Source organism: Seriola dumerili, unplaced genomic scaffold, assembly GCF_002260705.1.
Source record: "Seriola dumerili isolate Sdu_G_001 unplaced genomic scaffold, Sdu_1.0 BDQW01000478.1, whole genome shotgun sequence".
Taxonomy (NCBI): domain Eukaryota; kingdom Metazoa; phylum Chordata; class Actinopteri; order Carangiformes; family Carangidae; genus Seriola; species Seriola dumerili.
Window position 1 is genome coordinate 804,400 of NW_019174733.1, and position 20,708 is coordinate 825,107.

Below are 20,708 nucleotides of genomic sequence, written 5' to 3' on the forward strand. Positions count from 1 at the left end.
TATTTACCTGTGTATGTGTCTTGTTTGTCTTGTTTCGCTCCTCACCATGTTCTTTCAAATTATCTTACCCGGCCATCTTAGCTCGATTAGTTTCCCCTGCTCTCTCTGGATCGTTTAGTACGCCTGCGCAGATACCTGTTTATAAAACGCCTAAGCTGAGCGAAGCAACCGTACGTCTCATTGATACTGGTGAGTGTGACTTTATTAAAAACTACTACAGTAACTTTATATCACAGTGACAACTTCTAAACGGGTGCACTTTCTTCAGCGAGCCGTGCTAGCTCCAGGCCCAGACTTAACCATTAGCTGAGCTAACCGGTGGCCGTTTGCCATTGCCGTAGCTTTAACTTGGTAGGACCCTGAAAGCATGTAATTATCAGCACCCAAAGGCCTAACACTCCCCACTCCTATTCGGTTACAGTTTTAAGTGAAGCCTGTAGAGCTGAGCCAGCAATTAATGTCATTGACTACACATTGAAAGTATCAAGGTCATCATGTTGTCTGACCTCCTGCGGGCAGGAACTGGTTCATCTGTTTTTGCCACCTCCCCTCTACATATAGGTCATCAGTGGAAGAGGTGTTCAGAGCCTTTACTGGCAGTAGAAGTTACAATATATGTCTTGCATTTAAAATTGGTTCTGTTTAGTTTTATTGTTGTTTTTTTATTTTTTATTTTTTATAGCTGCTAGATTAATAATAAAACGTTAGGTATGTTTGACATGATTTTTCACCAACCAACTTACAAATTGGGGTATTAACAGTTGGTGAACTATGTTTACTTAATAAATAGACAAGTATCATAAACTAATTTATGAGAAGTAAAAATAAAGTTCATTAATAAAATTATTATATATGTGCAAAAGTTTCAGGCACTAAAAGTAAAGGGATGATGCTACATCATAACATAATAATAGTAATAATAATTTATAAGGATTAATAGTATTTATGAATTCACTTCATACAAAGTGCAGTAAACAGAAAAAAAACATAAAATTGTTTGGTGTGATCACCCTGTGCCTTTAAAACAGCAACAGTTTTCTGTGCGTTCAGTTGCCACAATGTCTTCTGTCTCTTGACGTAATCCCAGACAATCCATGATGCTGAGATCAGGGCTCTGTGGGTCCATACCATCTGTTGCAGGACTCATTGTTCTTCCTGTAGCTGAAGATAATACTTTATGACTCAGGTGTATGTTTGGATTCGTTTTCATGCGGCAGAATGAATTCGGGTCAATCAGATGCCTCCCTGATGGTATTGCATGAAGAACATCTAAACATTAACATGTAATCAGCTTTTTAATGCATCAGCCTGTCAAAGTGGAGTTATTTATAACTACTTGATATAGTTGGGTAGTTTCATCTATGACAAATCATCAGAATTTATGAGCAGATCGTACATTTTGTATTAAACATCCTAATCTTCATAGTGGTACTAATTACTAATACTATAGCTATCAAACAAATCTAGTTGAGTAAAAAACAACAAGAGGAAAGATGCATCAAATGGAAATGCTAGAGTAAAATACCCTAAAACTGCTTAAAAGTCAGCTGTGGAATAAATGATCTGATACTTTATTTGAATAAAAGTACCAATACCAGAGTGTAAAAATACCCATTTACAATGTAAAATTCTGCACTCAAAATATTTCACTGTGTCAGAAGCTGAGCACATGTTCTGTATGACAATTCGTCAAAGTTACTGTGGCTCTCGGATAAATGTAGTGGAGAAAAAATATTTAATATTTAATATGATATAATCCCCGAGAGTGTGGATAGGTATAAATTAGCATTGAATTTAAATATGTAAGTACCTTTAAAACTGTTCTTTACTGTGTGATCATTCCTCCTGGCATTGTTCAGACACCTCATTGATATAATAAATAAATAAAAATAAATCAGATAAAATCATTTATCAGATGTGATGTCAAGTGTTGTGCAACAATATCATGTTAGGCGTTGCCAGTGCTGATGGCTCTCAACTTTCAATGCTTGCTCTGCAGATGCATCTAGACACTTCCTTGTGTCGCAGGGGTGGTGTCTCGCCGTTGGCTGTTGTTTTTAGTGTTTTTTTTAAAGCCCTTTTTCCTCCCAGTGTTAAACTGTCAAACCTCAGATGCATTTGGGTGGCTTTTGAGCTAGGTCTCGGGAGGAAAAAGTACTTCTTCACACTTTGGAAACAGAGACAAGTTAGTATATTACATTACATTACAGTAATTTACAGTGCATGAATTTCTTGATATGACACATTGTAAACTGACTTATACATTTTTGTTTTAAGTGTATTTTGTGTGTTGATGTGTAAACCACACACATCACAGCTTTGGTTTTAAGAATAGAAAGTCTGTTTTCAAGTCGAGAATTGTCATGCCCCGGGGAGATAAGATCTGCACATATTATTCTTTCCGGTTTTATCATGCTGCAGGGTGGGTAATGAATTGATATACTATAAGCATAAATAAACTCTGCTGACTGGTTTAATGGTAGGTATGATTTTTTATTAGTTGGGTAGTCTTCACATTAAAAGCAAGATGCCAAGAAATGTTTTGCTTTTTAATCTGTAAAATCAAATCTAAGCTCCTTGAAAGTTTGGCTTGTGCAATCAAGGTGGCATGTACTGATTTTTTAACAGTCTCCTGCGCAGCACAAGTGAGTTAACCTTCATAGAAAAGACTTGTGTTTCTTTCTTTCAGTGAAATCTTGAGGGTGTGTGTAGTCAGACTTTTGCCATGGTCCCGATGCTGGCTCTGTCCAGATGTTCTCCAGCTTTGAGGTGGACTCTTTCCCTGCGCTGCTCTGCCCTCTCTCTGGGGAGCGCTACCCTGAGCAGCCAGTCCTCCACCACAGCCAGGCCCCAGTTTCTAAGAACCCAGACTGCTCTGTTTCACGAAAGTAAAGCCAAAGCCAGTCCTGACCCAAACAAGCCGGCTTCAGGCAAGGACATATTATGACTGTTTACACAGTTCGCTGTTCTGTGTCACAGCCCAAACTTCAAGCTTGTTGTAGAAACAGAGTTACAGTCGTGTTTCCCTGCTTTCCATCCCCTTTGTGCTGGAACGACTCCAGACCTTCATGGCACTGAAAAGTGTTATGAAAGTAGACAAAATAGATATGTCATTTAATGATTGTATCTTTGAACCATTGTGAAATGTTTTAATAACAGCAATGAATAAAGTTTGTAATTTTAAGATTAACTTCAGGCTGACCGAACTTCACTTCTTCTAAATTTTGAATATTTGCAGTAAAACTGAATATCTTTGGATTCTGGAGTAAATGTTGGACAAAAAACACATTTGAAATCGTAAACTTTCATTCACTTCTGACAAATTGCAGACTGAACAGTTGATCAAGGAAATGACTGGCAGATAATTGATGAAGAAAAAACTTTTCTGCACAAGAAAAAAAAAAAAGAACTGACTCACTGAGAATCACAACAACCACAGTCAAAATAGTGTGACAGCTATTTACTCTCACAAGTTAAGTTTAGATTAGAGAAGGCTATGCTGCTAAAAAAGCACCACACTGATAGACTTATATGGAACTTTGTTAAAACACTTAGACAAAATCTGCTAGTTGGGTCTTGTTGCTCTCATGGCCTCAGGGAAAGGTCTCTGTGTAAGATATGAGCGGAAAACTGCTTTGCAGTGAAACACGCAAATATCAATTAGTCTGCAGATCTAGCCGACCAGCTGCCATAGGCAATGTGAACGAAAACTGTCAAAGTAAAGTTTATTTTGCATTAGGATTTTCTCAGACTTGTGACACATTTCTCTCTGCTCATGTTATTGCTTTTATGCTGCAGTGTTGGCCTCTGGGTCCGGGCTGGAGGGGGAGCTGTTTGGGATTGGGATGTGGTCACTGGGTCTTGGTGCTGTTGGAGCTGCCCTAGCTGGGATCTTCCTGGCCAACACTGATATGTGTCTACCTAAACCTGCCATGGCATCGCTGGAGTACCTGGAAGATGCTGACCTGCGCTCCACCATTGATGGTAGGCAGGCTTTCTGAATAAGTCTGTTCTTAACCAGCAGTTGTTAAACTCATTAGGATGAGAATTAACATTACATCAGCACAAGAATTGGCCATTAGCAGTTTTCTTTATGGTCGCATGTTGGCATGCATTGTACATGCAAAGAATGAGGTTTTGTGTAGCATTTAAGGCAAAGCTGCTTTCTCCAATCTGCTTGTATTACAGATTAGATCATAGCTGAAGGTCGAGTTACTGTGATAAGCTTATTCAACATATAGATGTTCCACATGACCATGAGCATTTAACTTATTCTCCATTTGAAGGCCGTATCTTTTATCTTCTACAATCTGGCTTTTAATCTTGCAGCAGTAAAACTCATGAAGTCCTTGTGAGTCAGACTGGAGAAACAGTTTCTTCTTGTTTTGTCTGCAGATGATAACGTTGTCAGAGCAAAGAGCCTGTGGGAGAGGAACGGGGCTGTGGTCATGGCCGTACGACGACCTGGATGATTTTTGTGCAGAGAGGTGATAAAAAAAAAAAATGTTGCTGAATATGAGAGCAGAGGCCGTTTTACTCAGCTCTGAGTGTGTGTGAGTTACATGTTCCCTGATGGTATGATGTGTCTCTCTCTGTAGGAGGCCTCTGAGCTGTCCTCTCTGAAGCCTCAGCTGGAAGAGCTCGGGGTCCCTCTGATCGCTGTGGTGAAGGAGAACGTCGGCACAGAGATCCAGGACTTCAGACCGCACTTCGCTGGGGACATCTACATAGATGAAAAGGTTAGCAGTGGTAGATAGCATCAGATCTTCAAGAGCTGTTATAAGTACTCGCCCTCAAATCAGTCGGTCTAAACCACCCTGCAGTTAAAACAGTCTCACCCTTTTTCTCTTTTTTTTGTCTTTTGTATCTTTTAAAGAGCGACAGCAACCCAGCTGTCCACTTACAAAACTGATTCACCTGCCGAATATATATATTTTTTTAATAATCCTTCGGTCTATAAATGACAAAATATGGAAAAATGCCCTTTCCCAAAGCCTGAGTTGACACAGTCAAATTGCTTGTTTTGTCCGTCCAACACACTAAAATCAAGTCCACAATTTTCATTCAATCATTTTCTTAATCTTCTCTGATAGAAGTACTACTTTCCTGACAGAAAATCATAACCATACAAGAACATTCATCTAATTTTTTACTGCATGTCACATTTTTTTGGTTCTGTTGACTAAAATTATACTGTGTGATTGCAGAAACATTTCTACGGCCCATTGCAGAGGAGGATGGGGGGTTTAGGTTTCATTCGACTTGGAGTGTGGCAGAATTTCATGCGGGCCTGGAGGTCTGGTTACCAGGGCAACATGAACGGCGAGGGCTTCATCCTCGGGGGAGTGTTTGTCATCGGGCCAGGAGACCAGGTAGCGTAGACTCACTCACCTTAACTAAAATAAGATTCGGCTCAATAGAGCTTTACCAAACAGGTGTCTGTATTTGAACTGCACGTTGTGTTTTGCAGGGGATTCTCCTGGAACACCGTGAGAAAGAGTTTGGCGACAAGGTGGACACTGCAGATGTTTTAGAGGCCGTCAAGAAAATTGCTCCAGTGAAATAGGTTCTTTAGGTGTTAGAAAAAGAGCAGGTACACTCTATATAAATCATTGCTAGAATTAAGAAATAATTAACATTTCTAACTTGGCATGCTGAGTTGTAATCAAAATATGTCCATCACTGAAATACTGACATTATAATGACATTTCCGTCTGTTTGTGTTGTGCAATATCACAGTTTTGTCTTTTGCACGTTAATTTACTGTAGGTTACAAAAATGGAGCTGTGAAATGCAGGACAGAGACAATAATATTACAGCATTTGTCTCTGAGTATTCCTCTTTACCTCTGCATACACCCTAGAGATTAGTTTCTTTTGAAACGGGTATTAAAAACGGGTAATAAGGGACTTAAAGGCAGCATTTTCATTCAGGTACATCGATCATTAAATTTAAGGTCATTTGAAATCTTCCCTCTAGACAAAAATCAATCTAAAGGCTGGATTTCATATGATTAATAATTCTATTAACATCTGTTAGTTGGTACATTTTTAATAACGTTCTTGTGTGTCATCTTTGTTTACATCTCCTGGTCAGGCGCATGAATGAGCCTCTAACATGGTAGACAAGTGTGTCTGTGGTCTGTGTGTGTGATAATGACAACCTGGCTCTAAACTCAACAGTGAGAGGAGCAGGTTTGATGCTCAAACACACAACAGGTTCAGCTACTGTCACCATGCTGGGGAGTGTTTGTGGTGTCTGAAGCAGGTGTTGCTTTGGTGTGTGTGTGTGTGTTTGAAAGAGAGAGAGATGGTTCGTACCTGTACATGTGAATGCTAGCTGCAGAAAATAAAAATAATAAATAAGGAAGAACCTCATCACCGCATCTTCATCGTGCTCCTGGTTTTATTTTTATTTAATGTGAATCTTGGCCTTAATACCAATTTACAGATGTTTGAGGTAGATTCTCAGAAACAGCAAAATAACCAACTCTTGTGGATATTTTTGTATTTCTTGTAACCAGACCATATAAATGTGTTATATGTCCCATATGACACATATTTCAGAACTAGTATGTAGGTTCTCAGCCTCTGCATCCTCCAATAATGGAACATACAGCCTGTTGGGTATTCTCCCTTATGTATTTCCAGATTTATATCAGTAGACAGTAGATGCTGTTTCTTTTGTTTCAGATGATAGAGATTTACACTTCAAATGATTTTAGATCAACAGAACTAAATATTATTCTGATTATAATAAGTAAAACCTCAGACTTGTATTTCTACTGTGCACGGGGCCGTCTGTGTCGAGTGCATGTGTGATTTTTGTATATATGTCAAATCTATTAATGTAAGGTGCCACAGTGCCTTATATTAATTTCAAATATATACCCACTCCCTCTTTTTTGTTTATAGTCCTATGGTTTATTCATCAAATCACTAAAACAACTAAAATTAACAAAATTACAATTGTCTTCTGAACACACATTTAGTGAATAAATCTGATTATTCAAACTGGATTTATTATATCAGAACAGAAATGGTGTAGCCACATACTAAGGCTGGAAAATGAAGGAAAGTTTCTCATGTTCTGTGGAGAGCTAGAGATGGGTCCAAACATGTCAGTAAAAAATTTGCGATTTAGCATGTTTAAATCTAATCCTGTGAATTATTTTATCTCCACACATCTGAAACAACTACAACCCGTAGATTTAGCTGTATAATGCGGTTCTGTTTGTGTTAGGGTGCTGGGTTTAGCACAGCGTGCGTGGCCAAAACATACCATGTAACCATTCAGATGACATTCTCAGATTAATCTTTGATTTATCTGATTGTTCTGTGTCTCTGTGGAAGTTGAACAAACCTCTCATGACTTCTACTTTACTATCTACTTTTTAGTAAGTTCTTTTCCTTGAGAGCAGGAGGGCGATGACATTTAAAAAAAAAAAAAAAAAAAAAAAAAACGTAAACACTGTTTCATAGTCTCATATTAAGCAGACAGGTTTAGACATTAATGTTACACATTTTATTCTATTGTTCTGAGTAAAATACATTTCACATCAAGGAAATATATTTCAACACAATACAAAATAGAGGGAGAAAACACTGTGCACCAATATTGACAAGACTACATGTGTGTATGTAAGTTTGTATGTACATGAAACAACCAAAAACATTCATGAGTGTAACAGAGATTGTCTTTACATTTGTGCTTTCAGTATGCAAAGATTAGATTTTTTTTGTCATGGCATGCACAACTTAAGTTTAAATTAGTGGGTGCTCAACCAATGTGCCAAAATTCATTGCTACTATCTGGAATAAAGTCAAGTTTATGATGAGATTTTATTGTAATATCAATAAAATCAATGCTAAAAGTCTGACTGTTAACTAAAATACCAGTTGGGATTTATTTATGTCTTTAATTTGTTAACTTTGTGTTAAAGACAGTGCTTTGTGATGTTGAAAATTTTGGTGTTTCACTGACAAGGTTGAGGACCACTGCTGTAAAAAAAATCTGAAACGTGTATTTGCATGAGAAAAGCCTGGCAAAAAAGGTCCATACAATAAAGCTGAAACGAAAACTTTAAAAAGCTACACACTTCTTCCCCCTCAATCCTGTACAATTCATACCCGTCTCATCTTTGGCTAGATCTATGGGTGTGACATGTTACGGTGGTTCAGCACAGTCACAAGCTGAGATATATGTTTACAGATGTGTTTAAATGCTCACTAAAACCGTCCAGTTTTGTTCTTGACATTTCTGCGCCTTAATACAAAAAAAAAAACAAAAAAAGAAAAACAAAGCAAGCGGAGCAATGAAAGCTGCCAGATAATGAATGAATTATGAATTTGCAATATCATGATTCTTTCAACGTTATCCAGCACAATAAACAAATACAATCTTCAATATACATTTTCAAAAAGCTCATTTTAAATAGCAATACACATCCATCTAGCTCCTACAGCAGCACAGCAAAGGTTATATAGTGCAGTTTTACCCTCAGCAGGAAAACACCCCAAACACAACAACTACCATCAGCACTGTAGCAGAAAAAAAGATGTATTAATGATGTAGTCACGGTATTTAACAAATACTGGAATACAGTAGTCATGCTAACTCTGAAACACTGTCCTGCAGTGCATGTGGTCATGTCTCAGTGTTACAGGTGGAGGAACAGACAGTAGCTACCGTCTGTTTACATGGATGATACAGAGAGTTTGATTGTTGCTCCGGGGGTTCAGTGTTTACATGAAAATAGAAAAAGACAATGGTGAGTAGAAGAGCAGCTGAAAGAATAGTTTCATACCAAAATGAGATATCCATCATTTAAAAATAAAAAAAGACATTCTCATACAGATGTTAGGAGTCATATCAAGACACTCTTTAAGAGTCTGAATTTCAGGTGGGAACAATTTTCAAAAACGATCTGGATAGCATTTTGGAATGAAACCATTGAATTTCAGGATCACACATGAGCACAATCATTGTGTATTTCTGTCTGCATAGAAGTTCTTTCATAAAGATGCAGCAGTGGTGCAGTTGCTACAGTCCTGTAACATTCAGTCAGTTTAAATGAATGATTGTATGATGCTTAATGGAGATGAATCTAAGTATGAGCATGGTCTGTACAATCTTACTGTATTTTTTTGTACATGAAAAATCACAAACATTGAATCACAGTTATTAATCTGTGACTGTGTTCTGTGTATCAAGTCAAGTCCGAACTAGAGGAACCACTCATCTAATCTGAAAGCTCATTAGCCCTAAAGCAAGAGGAGTTCTCATCCATTAACACTCCTCTGTACTCCTGTAACACAACCAGCTAAGCAGCTGACATTGTTTTCTGGTACGTGGGGCCATCTGCTGGATTCACCAACAGAGGCACACCTTCAAGTTAAAATCTCTAAAATCCTTCATGCATATGTGCTCCATACATTATATATCATATATATATATTTATATATACACACACACAATATTTATAAATATATCCAAGAAAAATATACTTATTCTTACATCAGACAGCACAGGTGTAAATTCAGCTGATTCTTTCTCAAGTACACCATCACCACTATCTAACCACAATGGTTGTGTGTTTGGAGAGCTTGGTCAACAATGTGAATGAATTTGATCAGAGAAGCTCAAACCCAGCCCAGCTATCCACTTTAACGAAGCACAACAAAGACCGTCCACACAATTACCCACTGCCCTGACCTGGATATAAGCATTTAGTATTCTGACTCTCACACAACAATAGCTACTTTCATTTGGTACAATGGGGCATCAATGGCTCGAGTGCAAGACAGTTTTGCAGATGGCTAGCTATTTGTTGCACATAAAAACCCTGTATCTCTAACTTAATTAGACAGCTCAGCTTGACAACCACTTGACAAAACCACAGTTTTGAATTCTTTCAACCTGCTCGTGCAACCTTTTTGGTCAAGTGTGAACATTCAAACCAACAAAACTCAAGTTACAAAGTTTCTGCATGACAACTGTGGTCTGATCATAACATTTCCTCTTAGCAACAACACGTAGACACAAAATGGGACATTCCTCTCCACGTGACAAAAACACCAAACCACCAAACAAGCACCATCACCGACAACAATCAAAGAACTAATCAATGCTACTAGAGGTAGCGGCTGCAGTAGGTCATTAAGTGAGCTCAGATGATAAAAAGGCCTTGAAACACAGGCTGCCACTGCCATGGCAACAATGGATATTTATGATTAGAAAAGATCACACTCATTAGTTAACTAATGTACTCTGTGGCTGTGCTGTGTGAGCTTTTGTAGTATAATTCCAATATATTGTTTTGCCACATGTACCTAGCACCTCATTATCTGGTCTAAGACTATGAAGGGGTGTAAGTACACTTAAAGGAGAGTTGAAGGGAGTAAGAAGCTGCACCAGTTAACAAGGAGGCAGAGTACAACAAAAGAAGAACTTCTTCACCAGGGGTTGGACTATTTAGAGCCATTAACTGGTTTTTTCAAGGTAAACTGAAACATTTTAACATACTCTGGTCAGTCTGTAATAGTTAATTAACAGAATAATGTGACAATGACTTGGGTAGAATTGGAAATGCAAAAAAGATTATTTTACATTCTGAGGCAATGCACGACTTACAAGAAATTACACATTATTAATCGGAGAACTTGAATGAACCTGAATGCAACATGAAATATTAGTGAGTCAAACACAAGTCAGTAACTTCATGAACTGCCACCCTATAGGCAGTTTTGACCAAAGGAAGACAGAAAACACACCACGACACAATTTTAAAAAAGAAGAAAAAAAAAAAAATCAGGAGTCATTTTTTCTTTTCTAAGGAGTGCCATCTATGTACACAGAGATCCACCAATGATCTTCCTTCAAGGTGTTTTGTTTTCCCTTCAGTAAATCCTGTTTTCCAAATTATCATTGCCCTCAAATAATCATTGCCCTTGTCAAATTCAAAAAACAAATGTAGCAGTACACACAACAAAAAAAAAAGCATAAATAAATTTTGTTTTGCCCTCCCACTTGTTCCCTCAGGACAAGACATGTGTATGTATACATGAGTGTATGTGTGAGTGTCAAATCTTGTGTGTGTGAATGGAGATAGATTGGCTGGTCCTACAGGCCCTTGTTGAAGTAGACAGTGGTGGTGTGGGGACTGGTCTGTCGTATCCTCTCCTGCAGATCTGCTTCCAGCCCGCTCACGCTCATAGAGCTACAAAGAGATGATTGAACATGATTAATCTGCTGCTACAGTTTAGTTAATGCTTACAGGTATGCCCCCCCCTCCCTCCAATGAGAGTGATGTTAAAGTGGCCTTTGGCACCTTTTCTGTGGAAACAGGGCGCAGCACAGAGGAGTTGCAAACACCAGGCTGCAAACAAGAGGCAGGGAGAGAAGTTTTAGACAGTGTTATCAGTTTATTTTTAAGTACAGATGCTTTAAAAAAAAAAAAAAAAAACATCACCATAGATACTGCTAGTGTAAAGTACTTACCACAGACCGACAAGCCCCACCTGGACTGGAGCGTTTAGAATTGGGAACCGCTACAAGGAGACAAAAATCAGAGAAGGCAGAAGTGGAGTGAAATCTGGCAAACAAATCACCAGTATGACAAGTTTGTCCATGAAGATCATCCCTAGACATAAACATGCAATGACTGTCTAATGTGTGGAATGCAGTAGGACTCTTTTCAGCCTCATAAAACACCAGCACACCCAGTAAATGCACTGACTGAACAAACATCAGTATGGCAGCCATGCAAGCAGTCTGCTTACCTTCATGAAAGCTCTCTTCTCCAGAGCATTCATTATAACAGGAGGGATGGCTGTAAAAAATAAAAAACACAGCAGATGAGGTCTTCTGTTGCAGTAATAAAGCGGAAAAGTTGCACATTTAGCTGTGAGAAATTCTTTAATCTCTCATGGCATCAGCTGTTAAAATTCAGGATGAATCTGCTGACGATCACTTTCGATAGTGATCTCGTTTTAACTACGGGTGATTTGGGTGGGATGACAAAAGCTGGATATACACCAGGTTTTATGTTAAGCTGTCACTGAGATGTTCATTGTTTTACGTGGTTGTTTTACATCTGTTTTTGGTTTTTGAGAAAATGATCTGCTTCTTTAGCTGATAAATGCTCCACTATCTTCACCAGCTAGTCGCTAACTGTGTCTGTCTAGTATTGGGTGCTGAGCAGGTAGTGCACAGTGGGATTTTAAAGCTGTTCAACTAAAAAACATTTCCTGCTAGATCAGTGAGAGTGGTGAGTGTGACCCAGAACAGTAAAGCTGTGGGGCAGACAGCTAAACACAGTGAGCTGAGCCTCACTGAAAAGCTCTGTAAAGCCGAGGGGAACTGCAGACTGTTATCATAAAAATATCGATTACAGTCGCTTTAACAAACCAGTAGATATAATCTTGACATTACCCATTGCTGGCACTGCCATGCCGATCCTTGACACCACCACCTGCACGATGGCCTGCTTGGCAGCATTAGCAGACTCTCCTAACCTGTTTCCATTCTCATCTGTCACAGGGATACCATATTTCAACTCCCTGGCGGAAGCAAAAACAAAAGTATGTAGAGCAGTTGTAGCAGGGGTCACAATTCCTTAAAGCTCCTGAGTGAACAAAACAGAGGTCACTGGGCTTTTACTTTAGAGATCTCACCTCTGTCTCATGAAGGGAATGTTGATGCAGTTAGCAGCAGCAACAGCAGCAAAGGGAACAAACCGGCTGACGATTGGAGGGAGACGCTGCAAAGATTAGAGGCACATTTTCACAAAAAGTATAAACTCTCTGTACAAATATGCAAATATATATGCTGTCCAGATCAGTGTGCATGTATGTAAGTTACTTTGTTTCATTTATTTATTCACTTGAACCACAGGCATTACCGTAGCTAGAGACTTGAGTCCCAAGGCAGTGACTACAGCTCCAGTAGTAGCACTGACATAGGCTGCACCGAGCTGACTGCAAAGAAACAAAAGTATCAGACACGTCACACTTTAATAATCCACTTCCTCTTTCAGCATTTTCACACATCATAAATAGCTGACTACTGTCAGTCATGCAAAGACTGCAGCTGACAACAGTTACACCATAGTTATATATTTCAGAAGAGACTTTCTGAGAATTCATGCTATGTATGAATATGCAAAGGTAAATAAACAAGAACATTTCACAAATAACGATAAAGCAGAGGAGGACACTATAACATTTGTCCAGAATAACATGCTAAATCCGTGAATATGCATTTGCATGTCCTGAAGGCAACCCTCCTGAATGCATGCATTTGATGTAGTGTAGTGGCAGAATGAATAGAGTGCATGTTGACCTGACATCAACTGGGAGCACTGAACCTATGAGTGCATGGTGACATGGGGCTGAACATGCTTAACAGTGGAACATAATACCGCTGTGAGGGAAGGGGAGAGGACAGCAGCTCCCACAGCCTCCTTACAGACACTAGTTTAGAGGGAGGACAGGAAAGATCTAGAGTGGAAGTGAAGTGAGAAGTCCTCCCTACTTCACGGTCATGGGGGCATCTCCACTCCGGTTGGTGTAGTTGACGACAGCGTTGAAGGACTGGTTAACCCACTGCCAGAACACCACTGCTGGAGTAGTCCTGCAAGCACAAGAGAACAACAGTGCATTTGAGGAAATGAAATTTCACAGGATGTAAAGTAAACACTACAATTTTGGCAATGTTTACACTGCAGCAAAGAGTTTGGTAACATCATAAAAACTGTCCAACACTGTCTTAGCAGAGCATGGAAACAATTCTGCCAAAAAATACCCTGCACATGCATTCAAACATAGGCATCTACAGACAAGATTTTTGTATGTGTTGTGTTCAGTCCCCTGCAGCTGGTATGTATAAGATAAAGATCAAGATATCTGCTTTTGCAGTGGAGCACTTTCTTTTCTGCTACTGTGAGATAACAATCATCTTGTTGGGTTTCAGTATACAGCAAATGTGATTGAAATGATTGTTTTTAATTTAATTTATAATAAAAAACAAACAGATTAGATGGGCTACCTTGAAAAGACAGGCCTCAAAGTACAAGTACCAGTACCAGTACAGTACCTGTGGTCACTGTATCAAAAGTGATTAGACCTGTGTTCCAGTTAAGGCTAATGCATGAACAAGGTTATAAAATAATAAATAATAATCTTTCCACAGATTTGTAAAAGCCTAGTATCATCCACGCCCAGGAGGCCTGAATATGTCATAAAAAAGAAACCCTTTCATATAAAAGATTATAAAAATAAACGATTGGAATCTTGCTAATGAAGAATCTATTGGCTGTTGTTGCAGTTTTTTTTTTTAAATATGAAATATGAAACATTTGTTTTTCACATTGTCTTCATTCAAAAAAAATCATTGGATTTGGACACATTGGATTTTTACTTTGAAAAGATTTATTGTCTAAATGTTGATTTAGATATAAAACCTCTCTAATGTTGTGTTTTTAATCACTCAATACAGACGAACTGAAAAGTATTTTGTTTATTCTTTCCTTTGACAAATCACTTTAGGTCTAACCTATCTTTGTTTATTGTGTCACCTTCAGCATCTAAAGCCGCTATGTGTGACTGTAGCGCCCTCCAGTGATCGTATGTTACCCCACTAATCACTAGTCTGACCACTAGCCAAAATTCCAAAAGTAATAAAATTATAACAATTGAAAATATGGAGGCCCAAAGTGTTAAATATTAAAGTAAATAAGACATTGTTAAATAAATAAATAAATAATCAAAAACCAAAACAGACCACACTAATCATAAAATCATGAAATTGTGAAATAATAAAAGATATTTTTAAATGTAAAAAAAAATATTATGACATGTAATTTCATCCTGTTTATTTTTTATAACAACAATTAATAATGAATTAATAATATTAATTTTCTTTTCATTCCACCAGCTTTTATTTGACAAGGTCCCTTTTGATTGATGAATTTGATTCCTAAATTCAGCTTTTCATCAAGTCTTTATCTGTCCATTACGACAAACAGGGCAAAGCAGTTCCTTATGTAAATATTTGACACTGAACACTTTTTCAAATCTGTGACCAGCTAATTTTCACTTGATAAATTAAACTGTTACATCAATTCTCAAAATTGGAAAGTTTATTTTTTGTTGATAATCAATTTGTTGTTTCAGCACAGTTCTCATAGCTTCACTGTCCTCTCAGCAGCCCACTGATTTATAAGTATTCAGTGGTGAGAGTTATATTTTTTATTCTTTAAGAGGATTTTCAATCTGTGCAGGGATTAAAATCTCTATTTTTATGCATTGCTGGATGCTGTATTAAGGTTAAATTTACAGTCACATGGAGACCGTACTGAATTTATTCAGCATTTTCACAGATTACATATTTTTATATCTATTGTAATGCATAAATCTTGTATTTTTGGTGTTTAGAATACACTGAACCATATATTGAAACATGCTGTACCTGTAGAAGGTGAGCATGCAGCCTGTGATGGACATGTTCATTGGCACCTGAGCAGACATCCGCCCAATCACAAACATCTTCTCGCCCGTGTCGGGGTGGAAGGCAGAGTCGTAGATGTACTTGGCTCTCCAGAGCTCATCCTCCGTCAGGCCAGGCTTCACAGTCCCTGCTCTGAAACAGAGTGGAGTGATTGAACCTTGGGAACAAATTTAACCATTTTTGTATCCTAAAACAAAAATCTATCCCAACAACCCTAAGTAAGTATATTGCGTTTCAAAAAACCATATTGAATGAAGAACAAGCATCTAATTTTCATTGGTAGCATTTTACTGCAAGCCCAGATATAAGAGTTTTCTCCTTTATTTGTCAAGAACTAGTATTACCTTCTCAGTTTGAGATATCTTTCTTATCTTTACAACATTTTCTTATATGTAAAACAAATGTACACAAAGTATGACTTGCTGATTTTTAGATTCATGCTACCCAATTAAAGACATTGGCATCATCACCTGGTCACATTAATGCTCATTTCTATTCATGCCTGACACCACCCTAAAATTGGCATTCATACTCTTACTCCGTCCTCTATCTCCTGAGCTTCTACCTGTAGTTCTCCACGATCACTCTGGCCTCGTCCAGAGTCTCAGAGGACTGCAGGACGTTCCTGGGATCTGTGACCATAAAGAAGTGCTTGGCACGCCCCATAAATGTGCCTTGATCCCATCGTGGCTCCTTGATGTTTATGTTGAGGGACAACTCTCCAGACATCCTGGTTTTCTTTGATCAATGACAAAAATTTTAATTAACATTCATATTGATTGGGAGGATTTCAGTGAAACAATTCGTCTGACAGATTTAAATTTTAGAAATGTCGCATGGATCAACAAACAACCAGGTCCAGTTACATACCGGACTTCAACGAGTACTTCGACAGGCTAGGCTTTGTTTGATATTAATGCTAATGTGATAACTGTATTTCAGTATAGATACCAAAACAATACTGTTTTGATAATTAACTTTGAAAAACATATACATTTTTCCATAAAACCTTTTTTTAATGTCCCAAAAGAAGACAAAGCTCTTAAATGTTGAAAGGTGTAAACATAAGAACTTTGTCATAATAAAATACAGTCTAAAATTGTCAAAATTATGATTTGAACTACTTTCTGATCTCATTTAAAAGAACAGGGACACAACACTACAAATCTCACCAGGCATTTCATGGAATTGTTTACAAGCCCAGTTCTACAGGTGAAATCATTATAATTAAAAAACCCTGGCAGCACAGTTAAGCCCTCACCTCTACTCCATTAATAGCTCTGCTGCAGGACGGAGCTGCATTGAAGCAAAGCCCCCACCCCCATCACTAAACAGCATACACCCAGAACTATACGCAGTTATCACTGAGAAAATAACCCCACACACTAGTTGTCCAGGTTTACTTTGTGTCACTGTGTTCAGTCTCTCAGTACTTTCTGAAGAATAAAGGACATAGATGAAGCTTGATGAGGTGTTCTGACATGTTGTTCTTTCTGTGTCAAATTCAAAATGATTATATTGTTGACTTGTCAAACTGTTGTTTTTTTGGGAGTATCCAGCAGCCAGAGGGCTTATCTCAAAGTTGTGGCTGTGAGTACGAGATAAAAGACTGTACAGGAAGTACTGGTGTTTGTAATACTAGTGTTTTTAAATCAGTCAAACATACCACCAGTTAGGGCAAAAAAAAAAAATACTTCCACTATTGGTTTATCTGTCAACAATTCTCTGGAGGAACATTTTTGTCTATAAAATATAGGTTAATTGTGAAAAATCCCTATAAAAACTTCCCAAAGCCCATGCAGTCTTTTTGAAATAACTTGTTTTAATTGAGTAACCATTCAAAACCCAAAGATATTCAATTTACTGTCATTTAAGACAGTGGAAAGCAGCAAATTGTCACAATTGAAGAGCTGGAGCAGGGTAATGAGCCATTTTGCTTGAGAAATGACAATCTATTTAGAGATGCAATGATTAGTCGATTAATCAATTAGTTGATCAGAAGATAATTAATGCAGCCATTTTGATGATTGATTCATTGTTGCAGTCACTTTTCAAGGACAAACAAACATTTGCTGGTTTTAGTTTCTAAAAAGAGAATTTTCTGCTTTGTTTTATCATATATGATGTAGTTTTTGAAATATCTGAGGATTGATCTGATGGACTAACAAAAACTATGTTAGGAGATCATCTGATGAAATATTTGAATTTTAGCTGCATTCCCAAATCGATCATCAAAGTAATTACCCATTATTTTACTATCAATTGGCTAGTCGTTTCAGCTTTTTACCTTTGCACTTATTCAGTAGGTGTACAGGAGACATTAGTGTACCTGAGTACAAACACTGAACTATTACAAGAATATATGCGTTTATTTAAGCAGCATTCTTACAGCATTCCTACAGCATTCCTACATTCCTCAGGCCACTAAAGACAATAACCACCTCCCATCTACAGACTGCAAATGGATTGAGAAAATACTTCCAGCACGCACTGAACAAGAGCGAGATAACAGCTGATACGGTGGCTTCAAGGACACAAACGTTTAAAACGATGCTAAAGCACAAACAACTTCTGGCTGGTGTTCAAAAACAAATTTCACATACAAATTCACTTTAATCTTGGAGTAAAAATGTCCACGATGAGCTAGCTAACTTGTCAGATACTAAGATTACACGAGTCACACTGCAAGCAGTTGATCAAAGAAATACCGTGACAGATGGGTTCACGACACACCGGTTCCTCTGTGCAGAATGGCTAACGACTGTTAGTTGGCTAACGTAGCCAACTAACAGTCACAAACTGGAGTACAGGGATAACCAAATGCGACATTAAAACCGCATTTAAATCAACCAATATCAAATACTCAGCTACACAGGACAGTAAACAGCTTTTTACGCTGCCAAAACAAAACACTTAGTAAGTAACGTCAATCAGACAGCTAGCCAGGTAGTTTACAAGCTAACTAACATGCTAGCACTTCAGTTAGCGTTGCAAGGACACACATCGAGACAGAGTAATCGTTAACTTAGTCAGATTGTGATTAAAATTAGTTAATGTGAATTCAGTGAGTATTAAACCTACCTGGTTTGCTTTCTTTAATTTTTTTGTAAATGTATGACCTCTCAATATCACAGCACAGCCGGGTGAAGGTATGCTGCCTTTTTGTACTCTTAAAAGTGTCGTAAAACACAACTTCACGGCAAATGACAGAGAGGGTCATTAGAAAATGTAGACAAAAGCCATGTCAACAAAGTGATGATCTAACAACGTGTGGAGATCATCATATGTATGCAATATCTTAATCTAAAAGCAACAGTAACTATAGCTTTCAAATACACGTACGTAAGAAAAATACTCAACTGTGGTTTTAGGAAATCAGAGTTTCTGAGAGGCCTTTGAAAGCAGCACCGTGCAGTGAAACACCGGGGGCGGTGTTTGTCGTGGAGGACATGAGGTACTGGAAACCGCTGGGCGTGGAGAACAGACAGCACGTAATTGGTTAGAAAAACAACTGACAAAGTTGTCAACCGGCCCAGAAAAAGTCATTTAAATGTGTTAAATGCAATATAACCTTTGGGTAATCGACAAAGTATCGGAACGATTTAAAAAAATATTTATAATTTGAGTGAATGCATTCAGCTAAGTAAGGTAATGCTTATTAAAAAGTAAAAGTAGATGTTATATGGAAAATCATTACTATTTAATATGTAAGCAGCATTTTACTGTAATTTTAAGCAAGTTTAGTCAATAAAAAAAATCACAGGCTATTTTATAAACCCATCATCTGAGTTGTATGTAAAGTCATAGTCTGCAAAGTAACTAGTGCCTAAAGTACCTGTACTACCATTTTAATTGAGTAAGTGTATTTTATCACTTTCCACCACTTGAAGTAACCTGTGAAAAGGTCAAGAGTGCTTTGATTTGTTACTTTTAACTCTGTCTTGATTTTTTTGTTAATAAAGTTGTCAAAATACTAATATTTTGAAGTAAAACAACCCTTATGACGGTCTGACTTTAAAATGAGATAAAGGCATGACATGACACCGCTGACCACCGGGTGGGGTTGTTTATCCATCTCAGTGGCGTGGTCAGGGCAGTCTGGGAGATCCACCGCTCCGTTTTTCCACCTACATCTGGAGTCTTACTGGAAAATAATTAATAACAAGGTTTACCTGAGGACAAGCTGCTATAGACTTGAGTCAGTGGTACAGTAATGATGTGCAATTAGTGTGCTTAATCATCACTGGTCCGGCGCTAATGGTTGCACAGCTGCAGGGGCTTTATGTAAAAGGCTTACACCTCTTAAGACAATAATGGTCGCCTGGAGAACAAATGAGGTGACACTAATACTCCGGAGGTGACGCGGATCAGTCCGAGCTCATTCAGCACAACATGGACACAACAGGTAATGCTGTCATGCTTTGTTCACTTTATTTTGAATGCAAACTAATGATGTTACATTTTTTTGTAACGTTTCGCGGTTGAATGTGTCAGCATGAGTAAGTTTAGACATAATTTCTGAAAGAAGACGCGTTAAAGTTTTAACGATACCGCTCGCTGTGGCAGATGTTGTCTACAACTTAGTTACTTTATGAACGTGAATTAATTTATGTTCAGTCCAAACTAATGCACTTGTTTACTATCTCTTAGTCGCTGTCCATGGTGCTGATTGATAGAAAAAACACGGATGAAGTTCAAGGAGAGAACAGTGTTACGTCTGTGGTCAGGTGGGATATGGTACCACTTTCTAATAGCACACCAGTTATGATGGGGGTTTAAAGGGCTGTTATTAATATGGATGTTGAGTAGTTAATACACTGTTTACTAATTATTTATTGATCAGTTATAAGCTTTTTGGTTGCCAGGTTGTGAAAAATCCTCCCTCACCAGACACTTGTCTTTTTTCATTAGAGAGACCCCTCTCTCAGGAAAAGGGCTGCAGGACATCTGGACAAAGCCCAATGTCATAGTAATCTTTATAACTGCAAACCTGATAACATTAGTGTAACTCCTAAGTACTCATTAATAGTTTACCAACATTTAAAACTGTGACATTACTGAATAGAAACACAGCCATGTTGTAACCAAAACATGTTATTTAAAATGGACACTGTAATGAAAGAGAGTCTTTATTCAAACAACAGAAGAATGCAATAAAACTTTCTCTTCACTCTAACCACCAACACTTCACATTTACTGTA

General features: G+C 37.9%; 2 protein-coding genes across 5 annotated transcripts; one reads left to right on the forward strand and one right to left on the reverse strand.

Annotated features, from left to right (window-relative positions):
* The first annotated feature begins 120 nt into the window (after positions 1-120).
* Positions 121-7,991, forward strand: LOC111235180 (redox-regulatory protein FAM213A-like). Of its 4 annotated transcripts, none has more exons than XM_022763517.1 (7): positions 127-189; positions 2,690-2,930; positions 3,799-3,984; positions 4,396-4,487; positions 4,599-4,739; positions 5,208-5,372; positions 5,471-7,991. In XM_022763517.1, the coding sequence occupies exons 2-7, from the start codon at positions 2,726-2,728 to the stop codon at positions 5,564-5,566; spliced, it is 885 nt and encodes a 294-aa protein (XP_022619238.1). In that variant the 5' UTR covers positions 127-189; positions 2,690-2,725; the 3' UTR covers positions 5,567-7,991. The 4 variants fall into 4 exon arrangements, with proteins under 4 accessions (XP_022619241.1, XP_022619238.1, XP_022619239.1 ...); XM_022763518.1 differs by lacking the exon at positions 127-189 and adding an exon at positions 2,020-2,185; XM_022763520.1 differs by lacking the exon at positions 2,690-2,930 and having other exon boundaries at positions 121-189.
* A 1,479-nt stretch (positions 7,992-9,470) lies between these two features.
* LOC111235182 (sideroflexin-1-like) lies at positions 9,471-18,669 on the reverse strand. The gene is made up of 11 exons (XM_022763521.1): positions 18,589-18,669; positions 16,073-16,245; positions 15,469-15,639; positions 13,534-13,632; positions 12,902-12,977; positions 12,675-12,760; positions 12,433-12,560; positions 11,781-11,830; positions 11,500-11,549; positions 11,330-11,377; positions 9,471-11,218 (listed from the first exon to the last, which is right to left on the reverse strand). Exons 2-11 carry the CDS (start codon positions 16,234-16,236, stop codon positions 11,122-11,124), a joined length of 969 nt encoding a protein of 322 aa, XP_022619242.1. The 5' UTR covers positions 16,237-16,245; positions 18,589-18,669; the 3' UTR covers positions 9,471-11,121.
* Positions 18,670-20,708: the final 2,039 nt, after the last annotated feature.

Coding starts and splice junctions, on each gene's coding strand:
- LOC111235182 (XM_022763521.1), bottom strand. CDS start 16,236: ATGTCTGGAGAGTTGTCCCTCAACATAAACATCAAGGAGCCACGATGG. Junction 13,633..15,468: donor TGCATGCTCACCTTCTACAG/GTACAGCATGTT, acceptor TTGTGCTTGCAG/GACTACTCCAGCAGTGGTGT. Junction 12,761..12,901: donor GACTCAAGTCTCTAGCTACG/GTAATGCCTGTG, acceptor TAATCTTTGCAG/CGTCTCCCTCCAATCGTCAG.